The 24,589-nt window shown below is 43.1% G+C and overlaps 1 protein-coding gene across 4 annotated transcripts in view; it reads left to right on the top strand.

Moving 5' to 3' along the window:
• MPPED2 (metallophosphoesterase domain containing 2) overlaps positions 1 to 24,589 on the top strand; it is a 289,676-nt gene that overhangs the window by 81,606 nt on the left and 183,481 nt on the right. For all 4 annotated transcript variants that reach the window (XM_077288056.1, XM_077288058.1, XM_077288057.1 and 1 more), the window contains one exon: positions 14,805 to 14,986. In XM_077288056.1, the coding sequence (XP_077144171.1) occupies positions 14,805 to 14,986 (182 nt within the window). The remainder of the gene's footprint in view (positions 1 to 14,804; positions 14,987 to 24,589) is intronic.

Raw genomic sequence — 24,589 nt, 5'->3', positions numbered from 1 at the left:
ATACCGCTTAAAAAAATAACCAAAAAGGTCTGTCTTCATCTCATGAGACCAGAGAATCTTATTTCTCATAGTCTGGGAGTCCTTCATGTGTTTTTTAGCAAACTCTATGCAGGCTTTCATATGTCTTGCACTGAGGAGAGGCTTCCGTCGGGCCACTCTGCCATAAATGCCCAACTGGTGGAGGGCTGCAGTGACAGTTGACTTCATGGAACTTTCTTCCATCTCCCTACTGCACCTCTGGAGCACAGCCACAGTGATCTTGGGGTTCTTCTTTACCTCTCTCACCAAGGCTCTTCTCCCACGATTGCTCAGTTTGGCTGGACGGCCAGGTCTAGGAAGACTTCTGGTGGTCCCAAACTTCATCTATTTAAGGATTATGGAGGCCACTGTGCTCTTAGTAACCTTGAGTACTGCAGAAATTCTTTTGTAACCTTGGCCAGATCTGTGCCTTGCCACAATTCTGTCTCAGCTCCTGGGCCAGTTCCTTTGACCTCATGATTGTCATTTGGTCTGACATGCGCTGTGACTGTGAGGTCTTCTATAGACAGGTGTGTGCCTTTCCAAATCAAGTTCTATCAGTTTAATTAAACTCATCTTGACTCCAATGAAGGAGTAGAACTATCTCAAGGAGGATCACAGGGAAATGGACAGCATGTGACTTATATATGAGTGTCTGAGTAAAGCGTCTGAATACTTATGACCATGTGATATTTCAGTTTTTCTTTTTTAATAAATTTGAAAATATTACTACATTTGTTTTTTTCAGTCAAGATGGAATGCAGAGTGTACATTAATGTGATGTGAGATAGCGCTACCTGAGTGGGTTGGGGGACACTCGCTTGGCAATGGTATTAAAGCACTCATGCACGTTTTATCACAAAAACAGTCTATCTGGTTTGTTAAACAGTAGTGATGAGCGAATATACTCGTTACTTGAGATTTCCCGAGCACGCTCGGGTGTCCTCCGAGTATTTTTTAGTGCTCGAAAATTTTAGTTTTTTTTGCTGCAGCTGAATGATTTACATCTGTTAGCCAGCATAAGTACATGTGGGGATTCCCAAGCAACAAGGCAACCCCCACATGTACTTATGCTGGCTAACAGATGTAAATCATTCAGCTGCGGCAATAAAAACTAAATCTCCGAGCACTAAAAAATACTCAGAGGACACACGAGCGTGCTCGGGAAATCTCGAGTAAAGAGTATATTCGCTCATCACTGTTAAACATCATAAACTGCAGCACAATCAGTTCATTATTTACATCAACGGAACATCATAAGCACTGACAGTCTGTTCCAATGGCAGATACTTCTCTGGTGGTAACCCCATTTATCTGGAGTTGCCTTACAGGAGCTCCTGCTCCACACACTGACTCCTGTCAGTCCTGGTTCCCAGGGAAGCTGCCGAACTGGGATCACCGTCCTTGTGACCAGGGCACTTCAGATAGTCCAGACCCGCAGATGGAACTATAGCTTCCCCAACATGGTAGCCATCACAGGCTCTGCAGATACGGCCTCTCCATGCGCTATTCAGGAAGTTCAGTCCCAGGCACTTCCAACACACAAGCCCTCAGTCCATTGCCTCACCATGTGCTTCCAGGAATCCAGTCCACTCCAGGACATTCAAACACAGACCATCCATGACTTTACACACTGACAATTCCGGTGCTTACACTCTGATTATGTGACCCAAACCCTGGTCACATTATGTACCTGTAACCACCCCCATAGGTGGGAGGTGTGTGTGTGTGTGGCTAGCCAGTCCTGCCCAGCTCTCCGGCTAACCCTGCAAGCCTCCCTTTTTAAATATTAAAATACTTATGGGGCTACAGGTCCCAGAACAACAATACTATAGGCTCACAGCGCAGACTCCCTCTGCGACACATACCGGCCATTTACAATCATGCCGGACACTGTTTCATTATCACTATTACAGATACGCCTCCATACGTATCCTGAGGAGCACATACAGCACCCCCTGGCTTTAACATGGGTCACTGCATTACGTACCCGCTCCCTCTGTTCAAACTTGCGGGTTTGAATACTTCACATAAACCAGGAGTCCCGAGACCCGGTACCCAAGTCACCTAGCCCTACAAGTTGAGAGGACCGTCTCGGTCTGTTTTGGGCATCATTCAGCATCACACTTTGGTTAAGCCATCCCCCGCCCCCAGCGGTCAGTTTGTCTGCCTTGGGCTTCAACCTTTGAGTCACCATCTGTCTGTGTCACCAGACCCTTTTTAGTCAATCCACTTTCCAAGTGTGTCCCTTCTCGAGACCTTTCTTTCCATGGCCGCCACTCACGGTTTTTGCGGTCATGAGTCCACTGTCCAGTCGAGCCTAGTGACTGATCGGAGTCTGACTCTTCATTACTAGGTCTGCTACTTGGTCTCCCGCCTGGGTCACTCAGCCCTGAGTTAACAGAGGAGCCACTACTTTGAACTCTTTTTTTATTCTTTAGGGTATCTTTTCGTATCTCCAAACCCCAGATTGAAAGTGATCGCCATCTTATATTCTGCAGCTGTTTATTAATCTGCAGACGGTCCAGTCTTAGCTGCTCTCTCTCCTTCAGATATGTCACCCGGTATTCAAGAAGCATTTGAATGTTCCTAAGGCTTTCTACTGAGCCAATTACGACAAATGGAACCATCCCATCTTCTCCAGCTACCTGAACTTCACCATCATCTGGAATCCTCACTCTCGCCACACCTGATCTATTCACCAGGTCTTACATCACTTTTCCAAATCTTCCAATGACTTTCCCCACCAGATTTCTGGGTACTTGAACGATGTCTTCCACAAAGCTCAGCCGGCTTTGAGCTTTCCTAGCATGCTCCAAATGAGCTTCTTCCTTCTTCCTCATCAGGATCATCTGTTTCATGAGGAGACATTGTAAGTGCATATCCTTCAGGATAGCCACCCGCTTCACTGTGACTTCCCTAGTCGACAGTATCACCAACTGTTTCCTCTCTGGTGCCCAGTTCACACTACATGCTTCTATGGCCTTTTTAAATGCCTCATGCACATCCTCACTGGTACATGCTTCTCGCATGTCTTCGGGTACATCTATCACGGACTTGAAGAGCGGAGCCTCATTCTCTTCATGAACGGACAGCTCCTGCTTTGCCATGGACCTTTCCATCAAGACATCTGCCACGAACAGGTGATTGTCTTGTTCTGTTTTTAGCACCAACTCTTTCTCCGCTTTACACTCTTCCAGACCCCTGGCCAGGATGGGCATTGGCAGCTTCACCTCGTTACCACTCTGGCACCGCCGCTGTGAGTCTGCGACCACCATCGTCTCCTCTTGCAGAAGACCTCTTAATGCCTGTCTGAGCACTTCCACATCTTCCCTTAAGGCCTCATTCACACTTTGCTACATTGACAGGTGACCTTTGAGCTCAAAGACTTCCTTCTCCAGCTCATCCACCCTGTGCTCAGCTGCTTGTCTCAGGGCCTTTTCTTGTTTGACAACCTGAGCTTTAATTACCAAGAGCTCAGACTCCAGGTGACGCACCTCATCCAACTGTGCTGAGTTGGCAGCTTCCATACTCGACAACTTCACCCTCTCATTCGCCAGCTGTTGACAAACCTCCTCTAGTTGTCGGGTGACAGCAGTCGAATTCTCCTGCAGGCTCTCTATTATGTTTTGGAGTGGTTCTTCAACAGCGATTTTAACTGTTGGTACCCTACCACCACTCTGGGTCAGTTTTAGGTTTCCTACGTCCTTGACTACCTCAGTGCTGGGTTTTGTCAGTTGTAAAGTTATCTCTTTATCAAGGACGTCAACTGTTATGATCCGGTGACTTTGGAGCCGCATGAACTTTCTCTGGAGTAGGTGGAAACTGTACTGACCGCAAAACCTAAACTAACACCGCAACTAGAAGTAGCCGTGGGGTGTGCCTAACAAACCCTAGACACCTCGACACAGCCGGAGGACTAAATACCCCTATAGATAGAAATAGGAATACTACCTTGCCTCAGAGCAGAACCCCAAAGGATAGGCAGCCCCCCATGAATATTGACTGTGAGTAGGAGAGGAAAGACACACGCAGGCAGAAAACAGGATTCAGCAAAAGAGGCCACTCTAGCTAAATAGGGAAAGATAGGACAGAACACTAAGCGGTCAGTATTAAAACCCTTCCAAAAATATCCACAGCAGATAATACAAAAAGTTCCACAATCTAACTAAAGACATGGAATGTATATCTGCCACTCCAGAGAATCCAACAAGACTGAGAAAATACTGACAATATAAGCTGGACAAAAAACCACTGAATAGCACAGAATTATTAAGCACACAGCATGTGTGCCACAGAAACAAAACCAGACACTTATCTTTGCTGATTTGGCAGAAGGCAGATGGAACCAAACCAGGACCAAAACCTCCCAACAACCATGGACAACTGGCAAGGACTAATGAATCCTGCACGCCTAAATACCCCAGTCAGAACTGCAATCAGCAGATACACCTGACCAGGACTGCAACTCAGGGACAACTGCATTACCACCTACAACCACCGGAGGGAGCCCAAAAGCAGAATTCACAACAGTCAACCTTGTTGCCACCTGTCCCTGTCTCCTCTTGATCAATCTTCTTGGAGGGTGCAATTTGTTCAGCCCCTTTGCCTCTTTTACATCTTCGGCAGAGATGGCAGTCACTGACAGTCTGTTCCAATGGCAGATACTTCTCTGCCCGTAACCCTCTTTATCTGGAGTTACCTTACAGGAGCTCCTGCTCCACACACTGACTTCTGTCAGTCCTGGTTCCCAGGGAAGCTGCTGAACTGGGATCACCGTCCTTGTGACCAGGGCACTTCAGATAGTCCAGACCCGCAGAAGTAACTGTAGCTTCCCCAACACAGTAGGCATCACAGGCTCTGCAGATACGGACTCTCCGTGGGCTATTCAGGAAGTCCAGTTCCAGGCACTTCAAACACACAGGCTCTCAGTCCATGGCCTCACCATGTGCTTCCAGGAATCCAGTCCACTCCAGGACATTCCAACACAGACCATCCAGGACTTTTACACACTGACCATTCCAGTCCATACACTCTGAACATGTGACCCAAACCCTGGTATCCATATGCAAAGCCAGGTTTTTTGACATGCAGTGCATATGTTAATTTATATTTTTTTAGCATTTAGACTATGTGCACACGTTCAGGAATTTTCACGTTTTTTTGCTATAAAAACGCGATAAAACCGCAAAAAAACCCATACATTAAGCATCCTATTTATTAGAATGCAATCGGCATTTTTTGTGCACATAGTGCATTTGTGCAATTTCCCTTGCAATTCCGGACTTGTGCACATAGCCTTAAGCTGTTAAACAGTCGGATGGATTTTGGGCGGAATTTGCCTGAAAAAGTAGTCATGTGCACATACCCTAAATGGACTTTTTAAGACTTAAAGCATACCTGTCAGCAATATTTTGCTAAGTAAACTACAGGCATTGCCAGGTTGGCAGTGTTAAACTGAATAAAATGATACATGCGGTGAAGAAATCTGTCTTGTGGTTCTTGTGTAATCAGTATTAGAATTTTCCAGTTAATGATCTGCCCGTGCTCCGGGGCAGGACTGTAGGCAGGGTCTTATCTTCCTGCTCTAAGCCAGAGAAACCAAAAAAAGACCTGCCTACAGGCTGTCCAAAGCACAAACAGTCTATTTCTCTCTGTCTCTGTGATGAGGAACATGTTTTGTGGTATCTCTCTGTCTCTATGACGAGGAACATGTTTGTGGTACCATTTTAATCAGTTTAACAGTGGCAACGTAGCAATGCCTGTAGTTTACTTCGCAAAATCACGCTGACAGGTTCGCTTTAAAGTGGAACTGTCACCAGATTTCACAATGCAAACTGCATTTCTTATTAATTAGATTTTAGACTTGATGAAGCCGGTGTATTTACTTTGAAATCCATGTCAGAATGGCTTTTTATTACTTTTTATAAAAGTTTAACTCAATCTCTGATGGTCTTTCTTTAGGATAGGCCACCAATGTGTGATTGCAAAATTCTGGCCTGTCGGAGGCTAGCCAGCTCAATGAAGTGGCAGCAGTGCTCCATCCGGAGCTGTGTGCCCTGCACTGTTTGTGAATGATTGTGCTTGGTACAGAAGCGGTCCCAATAAAGATCCCTTCATTGTGCCGATTTATAAACAGTAGGCAGACCCCCACCAGTGAAATAGTAAAGGCATATTGAAAGTCTTCAGTATTTGAGATTGATGATCTCCTTTTAAATATGATGTAGTAGCCGATCATTTATACATTTTTCAAGTAACATTGTAAATCTTACAAAGTCAGTCCGGAAATTACTCTGGCGATTTGTATTCTTTGACATGTAGTTTTTGTAGTTTTTAATACTACACACTAGAAGGTGACCGCCCATTGCTGCTGCTTTAGCATAGAGGCCGAACATGCTCTGTTGCTCTTATACTACTGTATGCATTATTTACAGTGAGTTAGCTGGGAGCTCGGGACTGCTCTCTTGATAACAGCCACCTCTGGTCATCACTTTTTCATATTTTTTTTTAGACCTGCAGTGCTCTCCTCTTTGTTAGCATCATCCCTGGCCGTCTGCTTCCCGCACTGACTGTGAGCGCCGGCCCACAGTCAGTGCGGGAAGCAGACGGCCAGGGACCTGATGGACATCAGAAGGTGAGTATGTACTGTTTTTTTTTTTTTTTACATTTACATTGGTAACCAGGGTAAATATCGGGTTACTAAGCGCGGCCCTGCGCTTAGTAACCCGATATTTACCCTGATTACCATTGTAAAACATCGCTGGTATCGTTGCTTTTGCTGTCAAACACGACGATACTCGCCGATCTGACGACCAAATAAAGTTCTGGACTTTCAGCAACGACCAGCGATTTCACAGCAGGATCCAGATCGCTGCTGCGTGTCAAACACAACGAGATCGCTATCCAGGACGCTGCAATGTCACGGATCGCTATCGTTATCGTTGCAAAGTCGTTTAGTGTGAAGGTACCTTAAGTTGATTGCCCCCGGTGAGAGCTCTGACAGTGCTCCAGCCATTCTTCTACACTGACAGGAGTCGTCAGCTGAGCCCTTACATTCTGCTATACACAAGGGATTGTGAGCACTATGCTTACCATAGTGGCTTATCACAATCCCAGTGCTTTCAATGGTGCAGGGGAAGACAGAGGCCTTATATAGGAGCACCAAAGCAAACCGTGTCATGATGGTCGCCTGAACCGAAGAAGAGTGCCAGCCCCCCAGCAATCGGGAAGGTGGCTGGCTGGGGAACAGAGCGCTCACGAAGCTTCAAGATGAGAACAACCCTTTAACTGGAATATGTCAACAGGTTTTTTTTCTGTATGCTCTAAAAACAGCAGGAGATAGAGGCTGAAACACAGAATTCAGGGATGTGTCACTTGTCAAAGTACATGGTGCTGTTAACTAAGGCCTCTTTCACACTTCTGTCTTTTTCCTCCCGTCGAAATTCATTGATTTTTGAAAAAACAGGATCCTGCAAATCTTTCTGCAGGATCCTGTTTTTTCCCACAGACTTGTATTCACGACGGATTGTGACGGATGGCCATCCGTTTCATCCGTCGTGCACTGGATCCGTCGGAAAATAGCGGTTCGTCGGGTGGAGAAAACGTTCAGAGGAACGTTTTTTTATGCACGTCGGAAAATCGCTCAGCGACGTGTCCTGCGCTGTCCGTCGTTGGCTATTATGGAAGCCTATGAATGCAGGATCCGTCGCTGACCATCAAACACAGGAATCCAGCGACATATCCCGTTTATTTAATTCTGAGCATGTCTCTCTCTGTCTCTATCGAATTTTATGCAATGAAATTCAGGTACTACCAAATTTGACGCATCTGTCAGGTTACTGGATGCGTTACATCCGTTTGCCAATCTTTTTACAACGTCCGTCGATACGTCGCGCCGACGCATTATGACGGACGTCTCAAGACAGAAGTGTGAAAGAAGCCTAACTGTGAAGGATTTATCACTAAGAGATTAACATTGCTGACTAGCCCTGCAACTAGGCAGCTCACTGTCTATGGTCTTTGTACACAGAGAGCCTGGTGTGGGTGGGATTAGCTTACTCAGCTCTGCTTCATTCTAAAGGTACCGTTACACTAAACGACTTACCAACGATCACGACAAGCGATACGACCTGGCCGTGATCATTGGTAAGTCGTTGTGTGGTCGCTGGGGAGCTGTCACACAGACAGCTCTCTCCAGCGACCAACGATCAGGGGAACGACTTCGGCATCGTTGAAACTGACACGCAGCAGCGATCTGGATCCCGCTGTGATATCGCTGGTCGGAGCTAGAAGTCCAGAACTTTATTTCGTCGCTGATCGCCCGCTGTCATCGCTGGATTGGCGTGTGTGACATCGATCCAGCGATGTGTTCACTTGTAACTAGGGTAAATATCGGGTTACTAAGTGCAGGGCCGCGCTTAGTAACCCGATATTTACCCTGGTTACCATTGTAAAAGTAAAAAAAAAAACACTACATACTCCCCTTCTGATGTCTGTCACGTCCCCCGCCGGCGGCTTCCCTGCACTGAATGTGACATCACCGCTGTGCTCTGCTTTACGGCCGGCACTGACAGTCAGTGCGGGAAGCTGATGGCGGGGGACGTGTCAGACATCAGAAGGCGAGTATGTAGTGTTTTTTTTTTTTTTACTTTTACAATGGTAACCAGGGTAAATATTGGGTTAATAAGCGCGGCCCTGTGCTTAGTAACCCGATATTTACCCTGGTTACAAGTGAACACATCGCTGGATCGATGCCAGCGGGCGATCAGCGACGAAATAAAGTTCTGGACTTCTAGCTCCGACCAGCGATATCACAGCGGGATCCAGATCGCTGCTGCGTGTCAAACACAACGAGATCGCTATCCAGGACGCTGCAACGTCACGGATCGTCGTCGTTCTCGCTGCAAAGTCGCTTAGTGTGAAGGTACCTTAACTCTAAAAGCTCTGATTGAGTCAGAACGGCTGCACCCAGTAATCTAAGTGACACATCGTTGGATTCAGCTTCTCTTTTTCTACATCAGGCTGCTCTCAGATGAGGTAGCAAAAACCTACTGACAGAATTAATTAGAAAAGTTTCTTAAAGGGAATGTATGTAAAGTTTTCTGTTTTTTACACTCCATCTGCAGTATTTTTTGTTAAATAAAAAAGGATACGTTCTACTGTAAAGGAATCTGTTGAGAAATAATTCCATTACTGCAGAAACCTGCTACCGATTTGTGTTTTCTTCATGATAAAATGTAACTTCTATTTCATCACAAGCTCTGATTTTGTTTTGTTTTTTTGTATATTTGATTTCTTTTGGACCTAATGCCCCCATCAGCCATACTTCTCTCTGACCGCACATCTGCACATTTGTATAGGGTTTCTTCCTAGTTAAACACAAGTAGTAAATGGTAGAAAGTGCTGTGTTCTGTGATTGATGGATGTGTACATTACTGTCTTAATCACAGTGGCTGTTCTAGTGATCTTTGCTGGTGGTCTTAGTCTTTGACATGAGATGTGTATACAGACTCATTTATATTATATATTATTATATATTATTCCTAAGAATATTATAAGTTTATGAATGTAAAGAAAAACTTTTCGCTATTTTAATTTGTCACCTTAGAAAAGCTTATCACATGATGTATAGACCCCAAATACATTAGAAACTGTTGGCCAAACAATTGGGCGACCATGATCTCTCCCGGCTCCCCCATACCCATGAACATTCATCTCATCTAAGCGCTCAGATGTTCTCTATGATCGCGCCGTAGTCACTTTCCTCCGGCCATGAATAATCTTCAGGAGCACAAAAGGTTCTCCTCCCCAACATAATCTGCCAATGGAGGGTAAGTAGACCCCAGTACACATTAGACTGCCTATTTTGTGTGTTCAACTGACTTTTTCTATACTAGACAAGCAATTTAAGATGCAGAATATGGAATAACTTACATTGTAATATGAAATACAACAAATAACCCATAACCAAGGTATGAAGGTGGAGTCTACAGCAAAATCCCCAGCTTCCATCCTCCCTATTCTCCATCTTCTTTTTTTTTTTTTTTTTTTTTTTTTTTTAATGAAGATTAGTTTTTTAGTTTTGGCATAACCTTCCATCTATTTTTTTTTTTATAAGTGGGATCTCAAATAGACATTCAAATCTATTAGTAGAACATGCAATCATTGATGGATCCCTGATGATCACTCAGGCAGAGTCGAAGCATTGTACCACTTCTACGTGCCGCCAACTTGCCAAACTTTCTCAGGAGGCTGGTGGTTCCATTTTACTTAATGTTGAATTATGAGCGCTGGGCTCCTTAATTCAGCAATGAAATCCATATATATCATCTCTTCTTCCTTGTTAAGTATAAGTTTACTCATTATTTTCCTGTTTCTATAGAACCTTATGTACATATATGCTGCCTTCAGTACTTTCCTATAAAGTTTTGCAATCCATTTTTGTACATTGTACATCTGGGTTTATTGTGTGGCAGATCTCGTGACCGGCTTCCCCCACAACTTCACGTGTCTGTGACAGATCTCAGCGCAGATGTTTGGTTCCCGTAATGAAATCTGATCCGTGCTTCTGTGTTCTGTAACGATTGGCTTCCCAAGCACCGAGTTAAACCGAGCCTTGCATAATAAGAGACACAAAACTCGGATGCTAAAGATTAAAAATAGTTTAATGAAGTCCCACTAGCTTTCTGTGAGCGTGAAGCGCAATTATACATTTCTTTCATATTTCCCAAATCCTAATAAATTTAGAATAATTTGCCTTTTTTATGAAGGGTTTTAATATAATACAGGATAATGCCAGTGGAAGGCAGCAATAAAATATTGTACAATTTTCATGAGCCTAGCGGTATTAAAATGTGGGCCTGCCGAGTAGCCGAGGGAAATTGAAATAGACCAGATTGGATGAATGCTGTATGTAACAACGACCTGGGAAAAAATGTAAGCGAGACCTAGGAGCCAACTACAAAAGTTATAAGTCACCGGTGCCAATATTCAAAACTGGCTCCAGGCTCAACTGAAGGCTGATTCACAAATCTAGCTGTGTGTAATGTAGAAGGAATCTATCTGTAGTTGTGTTTAGTGTTGCCCACTTTAGTAGAGCGCGTTCCCTCAAAGACACCGCAGCACCAAACCTAAAAGTCTGTCTCTACTGGGAAGAATGTCTATGGCGGTGCTTGTAGCTTTCTCCATTGGTTTCTCTAGACCGAGAACGAAGCAGGAGATGCTCTCCACAATCTGACTGGTTCTTCTGGGATTTATGGAACTTCATGCTGTCAGTGACTGCTGCAAGCACCATATGAAGCCACCAGTCACCACGGCCAATTTATTAGTCCCCATGATGACCTTGCCAGTGGGCAATACTACAGGTCATTCTCAAAAAATTAGCATATAGTGTTAAATTTCATTATTTACCATAATGTAATGATTACAATTAAACTTTCATATACTATAGATTCATTATCCACCAACTGAAATTTGTCAGGTCTTTTATTGTTTTAATACTGATGATTTTGGCATACAACTCCTGATAACCCAAAAAACCTGTCTCAATAAATTAGCATATTTTACCCGACCAATCAAATAAAAGTGTTTTTTAATACCAAACAAAAAAAACATCAAATAATAATGTTCAGTTATGCACTCAATACTTGGTCGGGAATCCTTTGGCAGAAATGACTGCTTCAATGCGGCGTGGCATGGAGGCAATCAGCCTGTGACACTGCTGAGATGTTATGGAGGCCCAGGATGCTTCAATAGCGGCCTTAAGCTCATCCAGAGTGTTGGGTCTTGCGTCTCTCAACTTTCTCTTCACAATATCCCACAGATTCTCTATGGGGTTCAGGTCAGGAGAGTTGGCAGGCCAATTGAGCACAGTAATACCATGGTCAGTAAACCATTTACCAGTGGTTTTGGCACTGTGAGCAGGTGCCAGGTCGTGCTGAAAAATGAAATCTTCATCTCCATAAAGCATTTCAGCCGATGGAAGCATGAAGTGCTCCAAAATCTCCTGATAGCTAGCTGCATTGACCCTGCCCTTGATGAAACACAGTGGACCAACACCAGCAGCTGACATGGCACCCCACACCATCACTGACTGTGGGTACTTGACACTGGACTTCAGGCATTTTGGCATTTCCTTCTCCCCAGTCTTCCTCCAGACTCTGGCACCTTGATTTCCGAATGACATGCAAAATTTGCTTTCATCAGAAAAAAGTACTTGGGACCACTTAGCAACAGTCCAGTGCTGCTTCTCTGTAGCCCAGGTCAGGCGCTTCTGCCGCTGTTTATGGTTCAAAAGTGGCTTTACCTGGGGAATGCGGCACCTGTAGCCCATTTCCTGCACACGCCTGTGCACGGTGGCTCTGGATGTTTCCACACCAGACTCAGTCCACTGCTTCCTCAGGTTCCGGTCACCTCTTCTCGTTGTACAGCGTTTTCTGCCACATTGTTTCCTTCCAACAGACTTACCATTGAGGTGCCTTGATACAGCACTCTGGGAACAGCCTATTTGTTGAGAAATTTCTTTCTGGGTCTTACCCTCTTGCTTGAGGGTGTCAATGATGGCCTTCTTGACATCTGTCAGGTCGCTAGTCTTACCCATGATGGGGGTTTTGAGTAATGAACCAGGCAGGGAGTTTTTAAAAGCCTCAGGTATCTTTTGCATGTGTTTAGAGTTAATAAGTTGATTCAGAAGATTAGGGTAATAGGTCATTTAGAGAACCTTTTCTTGATATGCTAATTTATTGAGACCGGTTTTTTGGGTTATCAGGAGTTGTATGCCAAAATCATCAGTATTAAAACAATAAAAGACTTGACAAATTTCAGTTGGTGGATAATGAATCTATAGTATATGAAAGTTTAATTGTAATCATTACATTATGGTAAATAATGAAATTTAACACTATATGCTAATTTTTTGAGAAGGACCTGTAGATATTGAAGCTGCTGAAATCTTTCCTGTCTTCAAAATTTTCTACTAAGTTGTATTAGTCTGCAGCTAAGATTGTTTACTACAGATAGGATAGACATTACAAATTAACAAAACCATAGTCTGTGTGGGCAGTATAGGTGTTAGCTGGGAACCTGACAGCTTGCCCAGGTGCCCTCGAACCGCCACCATTTATTTATTATGTTAATACCGTCCCTAATAATTCTATTTTATTCTCTAATAGTTTTTTGCAATGTGCAAAAATCAATTTTATAACTGTGCTGGCGGAATGCTGATTAGTGAGTGACTAGTCATGGTGGCATTGTTTTCACCCAGACTTGTCGTCCCACTAGTCATGTTATAACGCCCCTCGGGGCATGAGTAGCAAAATTTACAAGAGCTGCATCACTGATGACTTTTTTCCAAATCTCTGCCTCCCTGACAATGCGCAGGAAGTACGCCCCCTAGCTTCATCTGTGTACTACACACACCCCAGCGGTGACATAAAACTCAGCCAACCGTAATGGCAATTTGAGCACTACATCAATGCTTTGTTAAAGGTTGGCGGAGTCCTATTCCACCGCTGTTTCCCTTGGCATGCACAGAGCGCTGATGACGCTTACACTTGTCTTACTGCGCTTTGCCAGGGAGGCAGAGCTTTACAAAGACGCCCCTCTTGCAAATCATGTTACTCACATTGACAGGGGCAGAGAACATGAGTAGTCGGATGATTAGACCAGTCTTCATGTATCGGTCCCTTTATTTTTCTTTTGTAAAATTGATAGTAAAATATTCTGTCTAAAAAATGTCCTGATTCATCAAAGTCCGTGCACTTGCATGAAAAACTTCAAAAAGTCACATCCTTTTGGCACAACTCGAGGCTTTGCTAACATTCTGCGACTTTTGGCATGGTCACTTCTAACTCCATTTTTGCCCAGCTCTGACAAAGTGGGCGGGTTAAGAGCTTGGCGACTGCTCTTGTCAGATTCACGCTGAGCCGTGGCGTTCACTACTCTATAAATCTTATTTCTGCAGGAATTGGAGGAGGATTTTGGCAAGACATACATTCTTTCACATACTCCTTTTCATGAATAGGGAGCATCTGACTCCAGCACACCTCCTCATCTAGACCGGTGTGAATGCCAGTCTTGATGAATCGGGGCCAAAAGTGTATATATTTTTGATGTGCTAGATCTGACTTTTTGGATTGTGCTATATGCTGTGGATTTCGCAGGTGATTGACTAAAGCCAATAGAGCTACGTAGAATCCTACAATGTTAGAGTTGGAAGGGCTCTCAAGGGTCATCGTGTCCAACCCCCTGGTCAATGCAGGATTCACTAAACCATCTGACAGATGTCTGTCCAGCTTCTGAAGACTTCCATTGAAGGAGAACACACCAGCTCTCGTGGCAGCCTGTTCTACTCATTGATCACCATGAGCATTATTGATACCGGTCATACCCTGACAGATACTATTGTAAGTCAGTGGGGCCCATTGTTAACTAGTGGCATTCCCTGTATCATCAATTCATGGATGGTCAATGAAAGTTGTCAATCTCAGAACTGTCAATAAAAGTCACATGCTGATCATCACTTTATTACTGTACTTCTATTTTGGTAAACTGCCAAATTATTGGTCTATATGAAAAATGCTCTTTCACATAATCTAGTGTATATTGTTATATTACGTGTTGTATTTGGTCTGCTGAGTATGTAACATGCTTTTTATCCAATGTGAAACTACGACTTGAACTGTGCCTAATGAGGTTTCCAATTGATCTTTGCTTTCTGCCTTTTCAGCTGCTGTTTGTTTCTTTCTTGTCTCCAAGTTCTAACACTCATTTAATTATCTCTGCTCCAGGGTAGACCCCATCCCTTATGACACTCCCAAACCAGCGGGCCACACGCGTTTTGTCTGCGTCTCTGACACACACTCCAGGACAGATGGGATCCAGATGCCATACGGGGACATCCTGCTGCACACAGGCGATTTCACAGAGCTGGGGCTGCCTTCCGAGGTTAAGAAGTTTAATGACTGGTTAGGTAAGGATCTGTCACTGCTCGCTGACCCCAATTAACCTCCATGTGGCCATCTCACTTATTGTCTCCTAATTAAATGTAAGCACTTGACTCGATCTGTGGTCTGCCTCTAACAACGCTGATAAATATACAATTACAGCCGAATTACCAGAAGGAAGTATCGGTTCTACTTTTTCCCTTTTGTGCTCATACTATTAAAGACACAACCAAAAATCTGATCTTGGCAGAAAAAAGGTCAAAAGTTAAACTATATGAAAGCACCAGGCTGGATGTGTAAATGGCAGCTAAAGGGAACTCTATCCACTTATAGAAGATCATTGTTTGTGTTTCCTGTAATTTATAGTAGGCACATACTATAAAATAAGACACTGCTGTCAGAATAATATTTAGATATCTTATTTGCTAATTAATTTTATTTGACATTTTGTTTTTTTTGTTTGTTTTTCGCATATATTCAAGATGTGTGAATGAGACATGAATGGCTGGCATCTAGCCACTGGGAATCCCATTATCTTTGCTCCAGATAACCCCTATTTGTGACAACATTTGTGTCATTTAATTGTTATTAGACCGGCAAGACCTCATGGCAATTGCTTCTAGTAGATGCTGCCTATAAGGCTATGTGCACATGTTCAGGTTTTTTCACGTTTTTTCGAGATAAAAACGCTATAAAAACTCATTAAAAACGCATACATTATGCATTCTATCATTTAGAATGCATTCTGCATGTTTTGTGCACATGGTGCGTTTTTTTCCACGAAAAAACGCATCACGGTAAAAAAAGCAGCATGTTCATTAATTTTGCGGGTTTTCCGCGTTTTTCCCGCGATTCTATGCATTTGGGAAAAAACGCACAAAAAACACGTCAAAAACGCGGTAAAATCGCTGTAAAAACTCAGGAAAATTTCTGCCAGAAATCCTGACGTGTGCACAAAGCCTAAAGGTGACTCCTCCAGTGGCGGATGATGAACGCTTCAGTGAGTGAGAAGAACACAAGCCTCAAAACAAGTGGTAGTGCCTTGGTAATTTATTGAGTTAGGGCATCTGCCTATTACAGTACATGAATTTTCCTCTTTCAGTTGATTTACTGGGTTGATGAACATATTGGGTGGATGAGCTGCTTCATTGAGGAAGGTAGAAAATACCATCTGCCTAATTCCTCATGCATAGAGGGATCCGTTAACATGGACCAACTGGATGAGCGATACGACCACTGATCAGTAAACCTTTACCAATCAGTGGTCATTTAAATGCTAATGTTAACAAAGGCAGTCCAATGTGCACACAGTACACACAGGCTGCCATAGTTCTCAGAAGTGTGGGTTCTCTATACACCGGACAATGCACTGCCGAACACTATTACATTTTACGCTGCGCAAAAGGATCATTTGTCCCAATGAATGAGCATTTTTCTCATTCATCTGATAGTCAGCAGTTTGTTGAGACTGCATTATAATCGTGAAGGGTAGCACTTTTCAGGATGCCCATTCACAATTATCTTGCAGAATAAAAAAAACAACGCTAAGTTCACAAGCGGAAAAAAAAAATCCTATTTACCTATGTTAAAGAATTGCAATGTATGCTTAAAATTCAAATGCCATATAGTTGATCGTAGTATAATGTCTCCATCCTGGGCCCCTTCCAGTAATGTACACTGCCAATTTTGAAAGTTTTCCCACATACAAAGAATGGAAGAAGGTCTGACATTTTTATACTATGTACAATTCAACTGTGAGAGACAGAATCTAATAATAAAAACCAGAAAATCACATTTCATGATTTTTAAATACGGTAATAATGTATTTGATCTCCTACCAACCAGCAAGAATTCTGGCTCTCACAGACCTGTTAGTTTTTCTTTAAGAAGCCACCTACTCTGCACTCATTGCCTGTCTTTAATTGCTCCTGTTTTAACTTTTTACCTGTATAAAATACACCTGTCTGCTTAGTCAATCACACTCCAACCTCTCCACCATGGTCATCAGCAAAGAGCTATCTAATGACACAAGGGACAAAATTGTAGACCTACACAAGGCTGGGACGGGCTACAGGACAATAAACAAGGAGCTTGGTAAGAAGGCAACAACTGTTGGCACAATTATTAGGAAATGGAAGTGTCACGGGAGACCTAGGCAGGAAAGAGCTAATAACCCGGGCCCCTGCGATTTCCGTCAGACTAGGGAAACCCTGACTGCCCTCTCCCAGAGTTTACACTGATGGTGTGCCTGTCTGGGCCTCCACCCTCGCCCTATCTCCTGTTTCAACCCTAGGCTGAAACCACCACCCACCACCCAGTGAAGAGTCCACACTCCAATACCCACAGTTAGCACAGACAAGGATAACGGAAAAATAAGCACCACGCCGCAGTCACTCAGGAATACACTATAAGGGTATGTGTCCACGTTCAGGATTGCATCAGGATTTGGTCAGGATTTTTCATCAGTATTTGTAAGCCAAAACCAGGAGTGGGTGATAAATGCAGAAGTGGAGCATATGTTTCTATTATACTTTTCCTCTAATTGTTCCACTCCTGGTTTTGGCTTACAAATACTGATGAAAAATCCTGACCAAATCCTGATGCAATCCTGAACGTGGACACATACCCTAAATGCAAAGGGCAAAACAAATACAAATATAGGAAGGAGCAAATAAGACAAAGGGAAATACACCACCAGCAACGATACTCCCAACTACTAGCTCACCACTCCAGACCGAGATAACCACGCACAAGACAGAAGCTATAATCGGCGATGCCCAATGTTCAGGAGAACTATTTAAAGGCAGTGGGCATGGCCCAGCTTCCAATCCGAGCACCAGGTAAATTAACCCCGGACCAGCTAGATAAAATCTAGCCGATGCCAATGAGCACATAGTGGTCAAAAGCGGAATTACCGCTGTCTGTCGAATGACCTGGTCTGAACAGCGTCCGACATGACAGGAAGCAATACAAGATGACTGTCAGAAAGGTCAGGAATTAGCCCAGAACTGCACTGTAAGACCTGGTCAATGACCTGAAGAGAGCTGGGACCACAGTCTCAAACATTATTAGTAACACACTACGCCATTATGGATTAAAATCCTGCAGGGCATTCAAGGTACCCCTGCCCACGCCAGCACATGTCCAGGCCCATTTGAAATGTGACCATCTGGATGATCCAGAGGAGGCATGGGAGAAGGTCATGTGGTCAGATGAGACCAAAATAAATCTTTTTGGTATCAACTCCACTTGCCATGTTTGGAGGCAGAAGGATGAGTACAACCCCAAGAACACCGTCACAAAATGGTGGGGAAAACATAATACGTCGGGGGTGCTTTTCTGCAAAGGGGACAGGACAACTGCACCACATTGAAGGGAGGGAGGATGGATGGGGTCATGTATTGCGAGATTTTGACCAACAACCTATTGAAGATGGGTCTTTCCTGGGTGTTCCAGTATGACAATCACCCAGAACACACAGACAGGGCAACTAAGAAGTGGCTCAATAAGAGGCATTTCAAGGTCCTGGAGTGGCCTCTCCAGTCTCCAGCCCTGAACCCAATAGAAAATCTTTGGAGGGGGCTGAAACTCAATGTTGCCCAGAAACAGCCCTGAAACCTGAAATATCTGGAGAAGATCTGAATAGAGGAGTGGACCAAAATTTCTGCTGTAGTATGTGCAAGCTTGGTCAAGAACTACAGGAAACATCTGACCTCTGTGATTGCAATCAAACATTTATGTACCAAATATTAAGTTATGTTTTTCTATTGTATCAAATACTTGTTTCATGCAATAAAATGCAAATTATGTAAAAATCATACAATGTAATTATTTTTTTTAAAGATTCTGTCTCTCACAGTTGAAGTGTACCTGCGATAAAAATTACAGACCTCTGCATTCTTTTTGTGGGAAACCTTGCAATATCGTCAAAATACTTATTTTCCCCACTGTATGTCCACCATCCTGGTATAATGTGCCCCGTTCTGAGCTCCTTTCAATAATATATGTCTCCGATCCTGGTATAATATGCCCCATCCTGTGCTTCTTCTAGTAATAATGTCCCTGTTCTGTAGCTGTTCTCCACCAAATAGAAAAAAAAAAATAATAATTGCACTCTCTTCCATGACGTGAGTGTCCTCTTCCAAGTCGGTGCAGAAGTCGTCAGCTGACTTGAGAGCGCAATTAACGGGCAGCACATGATGTCAGTTGCCAGCCTCCGATTGGCCGTCGGCGTGTATTGAAGTACAGGGACCTGCCCGGTCTCTGTGACGCTATACATGTTGGCTGAATGAGTGTCCTTGGACTCGTATCCAGATAAAATGTCTGCTGGCATCAATGGGCACTCCTCTCACAGGGGACTGGTCTCAGTCGCACTCTCTATCACCGCGATCGTTACACCCCTGTTTCCTTAAGGGATTGGAGTTACCCCATTTAAGTTTATTCCCTTTCTGACATCAGGTGTATATTTACTCTGATATCCGACTCCATCCCTTTGATGTGGGCTTACCGACGGAGCCCACATCTTTCCCGGGACATTTCAGCTGTTTTGAACAGCTGACATGTGCCCGCAATATCCGCAGGTGGAATCGCGATCCACCCGCGGATATTAACCAGTTAAATTCCGCTGTCAAACCCTGGAATTCCGCCCAACGGTGACCCCCCCCTTCACATGATCGCAGGTCACCGGTGTGTTGGCATGACAACCGGAGGTCTCCTGGAGACCTCTATGGTTGTCAGTGCCAGCTTGCTTTGAGCGCCACCCAGTGGTCGGTACTCATAGCAAGTAATTCTGCTACATAGAGGCGATCTGATCATCGCCTCTATGTAGCAGAGCCGATCAAGTTATGGCAGCTTCTAGTCTTCCATGGAGGCTATTGAAGCATGCCAAAAGTAAAAAAATAAAAATAAATAAAAAAAATATTAAAAGTTCAAATCACCCCCCATTCAAAGTAAAACAATAAAAAAACAAACCTACACATATTTGGTATCGCTACGTTCAGAATCTCCTGATCTATCAATATAAAAAAGGATTAACCTGATCGCTAAACGGCGTAGCTAAAAAAAAAGTTAAAATGCCAGAATTACGTGTTTTTAGTCATAGGCGATTAAAAGAACGTATCTGCACCAAATGGTATCAATAAAAATGTCAGCTCAGCACACAAAAAATAAGCCCTCACCCAACCCGAGATCACGAAAAATGGAGAAGCTACGGGTATCGGAAAATGGCACAATTTTTCTTTTTTTTTGGGGGGGGGACAATTTTTTTTTTCACCACTTAGATAAAAAAAGTACTTAGACATGTTTGGTATCCATAAAAAGCAAGTCCTCATATGGCAACATTGACCGAAAAATAAAAATGTTATGGCTCTGAGAAGGGGAACAAAAAACTAAAACGCAAAACTAAAAAAAGCTCCTGGGGTGAAGGGGTTATATAGGCCTGAGTTATTAGGAAGATATTACGTTTACAAAACCGCACAATATGTTGGAACATAGACAGCTTTTGGCTTTCTAAAACAGTACTTTTGGGGCTTTGTGCCTTCTTACAGGCGCCATGCAAATGTCTCTGCCATGTTCCCTTGCACAGTTTGCAGCTAGTCAGCATGTAGTACTATAACACTACATTTATAGAGCCTAATGTTGTCGTCATTACATTTGCGTGAATTCTATCTAAACATGAGAAATGTATTTTCTAAATGCTATTTGCTGAGGAGAAAAAATATAAAGCTGCAACAATATGGTAACCTCACACTAAAGCGTTGCTCCACTGAGAGTTCTGAGAGCCTTTAGTATATTCTGATATTTTGTGTGATATTTTGTGCAATATGGTCACTTGGCTTGGACTACAATATTAACTGTGCTCACCCACAAGGTATCTCATCCATTCTTATTCCGGATTCCTTACTGTTCCACCTCCTGCTTTATAATACAGCCAGGTGGCCATTAAACTTTTCATTTTGCCAACATGTTATATGGATTAGCAGCTGTGACTAAGACACTTGTTACAGCCACTGATCATTATGACATAAGACCTGGATCAGCGTCCAAGCCAAGAATAGTTTACTGGACCTTTACATGGTCTGTTCGTTCTTTGCATAGTGGAAAGTAAAAATAAAAACATTGTCATGGAGTGGCATACACCGTTATTGGTTCCTGCTCCAAGGCCATGAAACCTTATCAGACAGGCAGTAGTATGAGGTCATCCTGCGAGGACTTTCCTAGTAAACTCCCTACCGGTCTAGTAATGGTGAAGTCTGTCTTACTGTAAGTTGAGGATATTCCGTTAATGCTAGAGATAAATGTGCTGCTGAATTACTGTAACAGTCTAACAAGCTTTACTGCATCTCATAGAGGTAGAAGCCCCTTAAAGTTTTGCATTCTCCTGGTCATCCATACGTACGTCTAAGAAAAGACTCTAAATATCAAACTCGCAGAAACTATAAAGCAGCACACAGAGTCCCTAGTGGTCCGTGTTGTAGAATTTGTAGAACCCCTCGCTGTTCTATATTGTCTCTGTAGGGCAGGTTCACATGAGCATTTTAAAAAATCTGTCCATTTCATCCAGAAAAGTGGGACAATTTTTTTTCTCGCTTGTCACCTGTGTGCAATGTATATGCAATCCTTTTTTATAGCAGCAGCTATTAATCATTTACAAGACCACTTAGTTTCCTAAGTTACAAAATTGTATTCTTAAAAATCGGATGCCACACTCTATCAAATCCAATTTTTTTTCTTTTCTTACAGACCCATAGACTTAACTTGTGAGTCTCCTCCGATTTACAGAAGATGCTAGTGCATGCTGAGATTTTTTCCCATACACATTCGGTCTGTGCCCCATTGAATAATATTGGTCTGAGTGCTGTCTGTTTGTTCCACTGATAGTACTCGGATCAAAAATGTGGTTGTGGGAACGAGCCCTAAATACTATACTGTCCCCAAGAATCAATGGAGACCTAACCACATAACATCAGAAACATGCAGAAGGTCAGTATGGATCCATAACGGGATATGTGCAAGACGCTGGTCAATAATTCTGCCATGTGCACGAGCCCTTATGTAATGCATATTATTAGACGTGTGACCAGCATGATAATCCCCGGACATTGGCATTAGGCTACATCCTAAATGGTCTTCATGCCAGATAAATAATCTATATTGGTTTTGCATAAAAGTTTCCAGACTGCTGAGAGAATGACCTTTGTGGTCACTTAGTGACTGGAAAGGTCCGTAGGATAATTTATTTGCATTGTTTTCATGTGAACATGCCCCTCGGGCCTTGTAACTCCGCAGTCACTTGACCTTGGCAATTGTTAAACGCTTTAAACACAGTTTAAATAATTGTTTTCTTTTGATCAGTTGAGACCTGAGCTCTAGAGAACGTGTCTTCAGTGTCAGGATCGTCTTACCGTTCACTTCTCACCAAGCCACACTCACAAATGATTTTCTTTTTTGGGTTTTCAGTTATACTAATTGACTGGCGATGATCTCGGCTCCTGAATACACTGGTGTTCACACAAAAGACGCTAGCAAAACTGGAAGCCTACGGATTGTAAAGGATGAGGGTTTTGTGACCATCTAAAAACAGGAGGCCGCTGACAGAGTATGTTTGTATAGGCAACAACACTCCAAGGTGACCTGTAATATTACTTAACATTTATAGTAAGGGTATAACAAACATTCAGCTGCTGAAGAACCTCTTTTTAAAAGAAAATGTGGTATATTTATAATGCCCTCAGCCTTTTCCCAAAGCAAGTCTGCTGCACCCGAGATGGGGAAAGTACACACACTGCAGCTGCTGAACAATCTTTTTTTTCAGCACACCGGACCCCATTCATTATTGAATTTATGCGTCTTTTTTGTTGTATTTGGTGGTTTTGTATTGTGCTTGTTTTGTTTGCATCATATTCATCTTTCCATTTGCATCTATTTTATATGTATTCATCTGTTTTCTTTTTGTTTGTGTTTTGAGTTTGCCACTGTGGGCACGGTTTAGGGTTTCCACGCGTTTTCATCCAATTCAGCAGTTGCGACTTTTGTCAAGTCTGAAACTGTGCCGCAAATGTACTCTATAATAAAATAAACCCGGCACTCAACTTAAAGTGAACCTCATGGGATTTATTGAAGCAAAAAAACGTTTCGGCCTATATGGCCTTCTTCAGTTAACGTGCTGCCCGTGTGGGCTGTAGAGGTGAGGCAGAGTATCCTGCCAGTACTGATAATCATGAAGATCAACTGTATATGAGCTCGCTGGGTCCAGCTTAATAGTGCAAAGTGAATGTCCTCAATAGCCTGAGGGTGGGTGAGGAGAGGCACCGGCGAGTCCTGGCGACGCGGTATCCACGCGCTAGCATTTCTTCTGCGGTGTTTCCATCAGTGTGTCAAGAGTGGGAGAAGAGGGTTGCATTGACAATCCAACACAATGGGCAGCACTTTGAAAACATTTTATAAGTGGTCATAAACTTGTAAATAACACATGAAAGAATAAAGTTGCGTTAAAAGCAAACACACCATTGTTTTTCTTGTGAAATTCTCAACAAGTATGATGTGTCACATGACCCTCTTCCCATTGGGAAAAAATAAAAGTTGGATCCAAAATGGACGACTTCAAAATGGCTGCCATGGTCACCACCCATCTTGAAGTTTTCCCCCTCCCATATACTAATGTGCCACAAACAGGAATTGATATCACCAACCATTCCCATTTTACTTAGGTGTATCCATATAAATGGCCCACCCTGCACGCCCCACTTTTCAGTTTTTGAATTTCCACAAAAATTTAAAATAACCAATAAATTTCAACTTCAAAACTGTGTTCCACTTGTTGTTGATTCTTCACCAAAAAGATACCAAATGTAAATTTATGTTTGAAGCATGATATGTGTGGAAAGGTTGAAAAGTTCCAGGGAGCCGAATACTTTCACAAAGCACTGTAAATATGAAATCCCTGCAACCTTCCAACATGCTGTAATATTCCTCACCATTCTTAAGATCCATGTCAGTAACCGAAAACATGGTGCTGAAAATCTGCAATCACCCCCACAAAGCTAATTAAAGGGGTATTCCCGTCTCCAAGATCCTATCTTAATATGTAGTAGGTGTAGTAATAATATTAGCAAAAACTCTAAATAGAAATGTAGTCTAGTTCTTCTAATTCGCTAATTCATCGTGTCAGAGCCCTTGAGTCTATTATGAGAAGCTCAATACTTTTAAAGATCCTTTATAGTTGAGAGCCCGGTTGAAGGTTTTGGGACCCATGAGCTTCACCACTGATACGTTGGGCTATATCATCACATCATCACAGGTCTCCTTATTCTTCTTTAATCTGAAGATGGTTCCTAATGACATTGACTGTTTGTTTGGAGTCATTGTTCTGCTTCAGAAACAATTTGAGCCAATCAGACTCCACAGTATCGAGTATTACATGATGGATAAGGATCTTCCTGTATTTGTCAGCATTGAGGACAGCATGAATCCTGACCACATACCCAACTCCATTTGTTGTCATGCAGACCCAAACTTGCCTGGATCCTCCACCATGCTTCACTGTTACTGTAGACACTCATTATTGTGCCCTCTCCAGCACTTTGGGGAACAATTTCCTTCTTTTATAGCCAAACATTTCACATTTTGAC

This window comes from Ranitomeya variabilis, chromosome 2 (genome assembly GCF_051348905.1).
Source record: "Ranitomeya variabilis isolate aRanVar5 chromosome 2, aRanVar5.hap1, whole genome shotgun sequence".
NCBI classification, from domain to species: domain Eukaryota; kingdom Metazoa; phylum Chordata; class Amphibia; order Anura; family Dendrobatidae; genus Ranitomeya; species Ranitomeya variabilis.
This window is presented reverse-complemented; position numbering and strand designations above follow the sequence as displayed.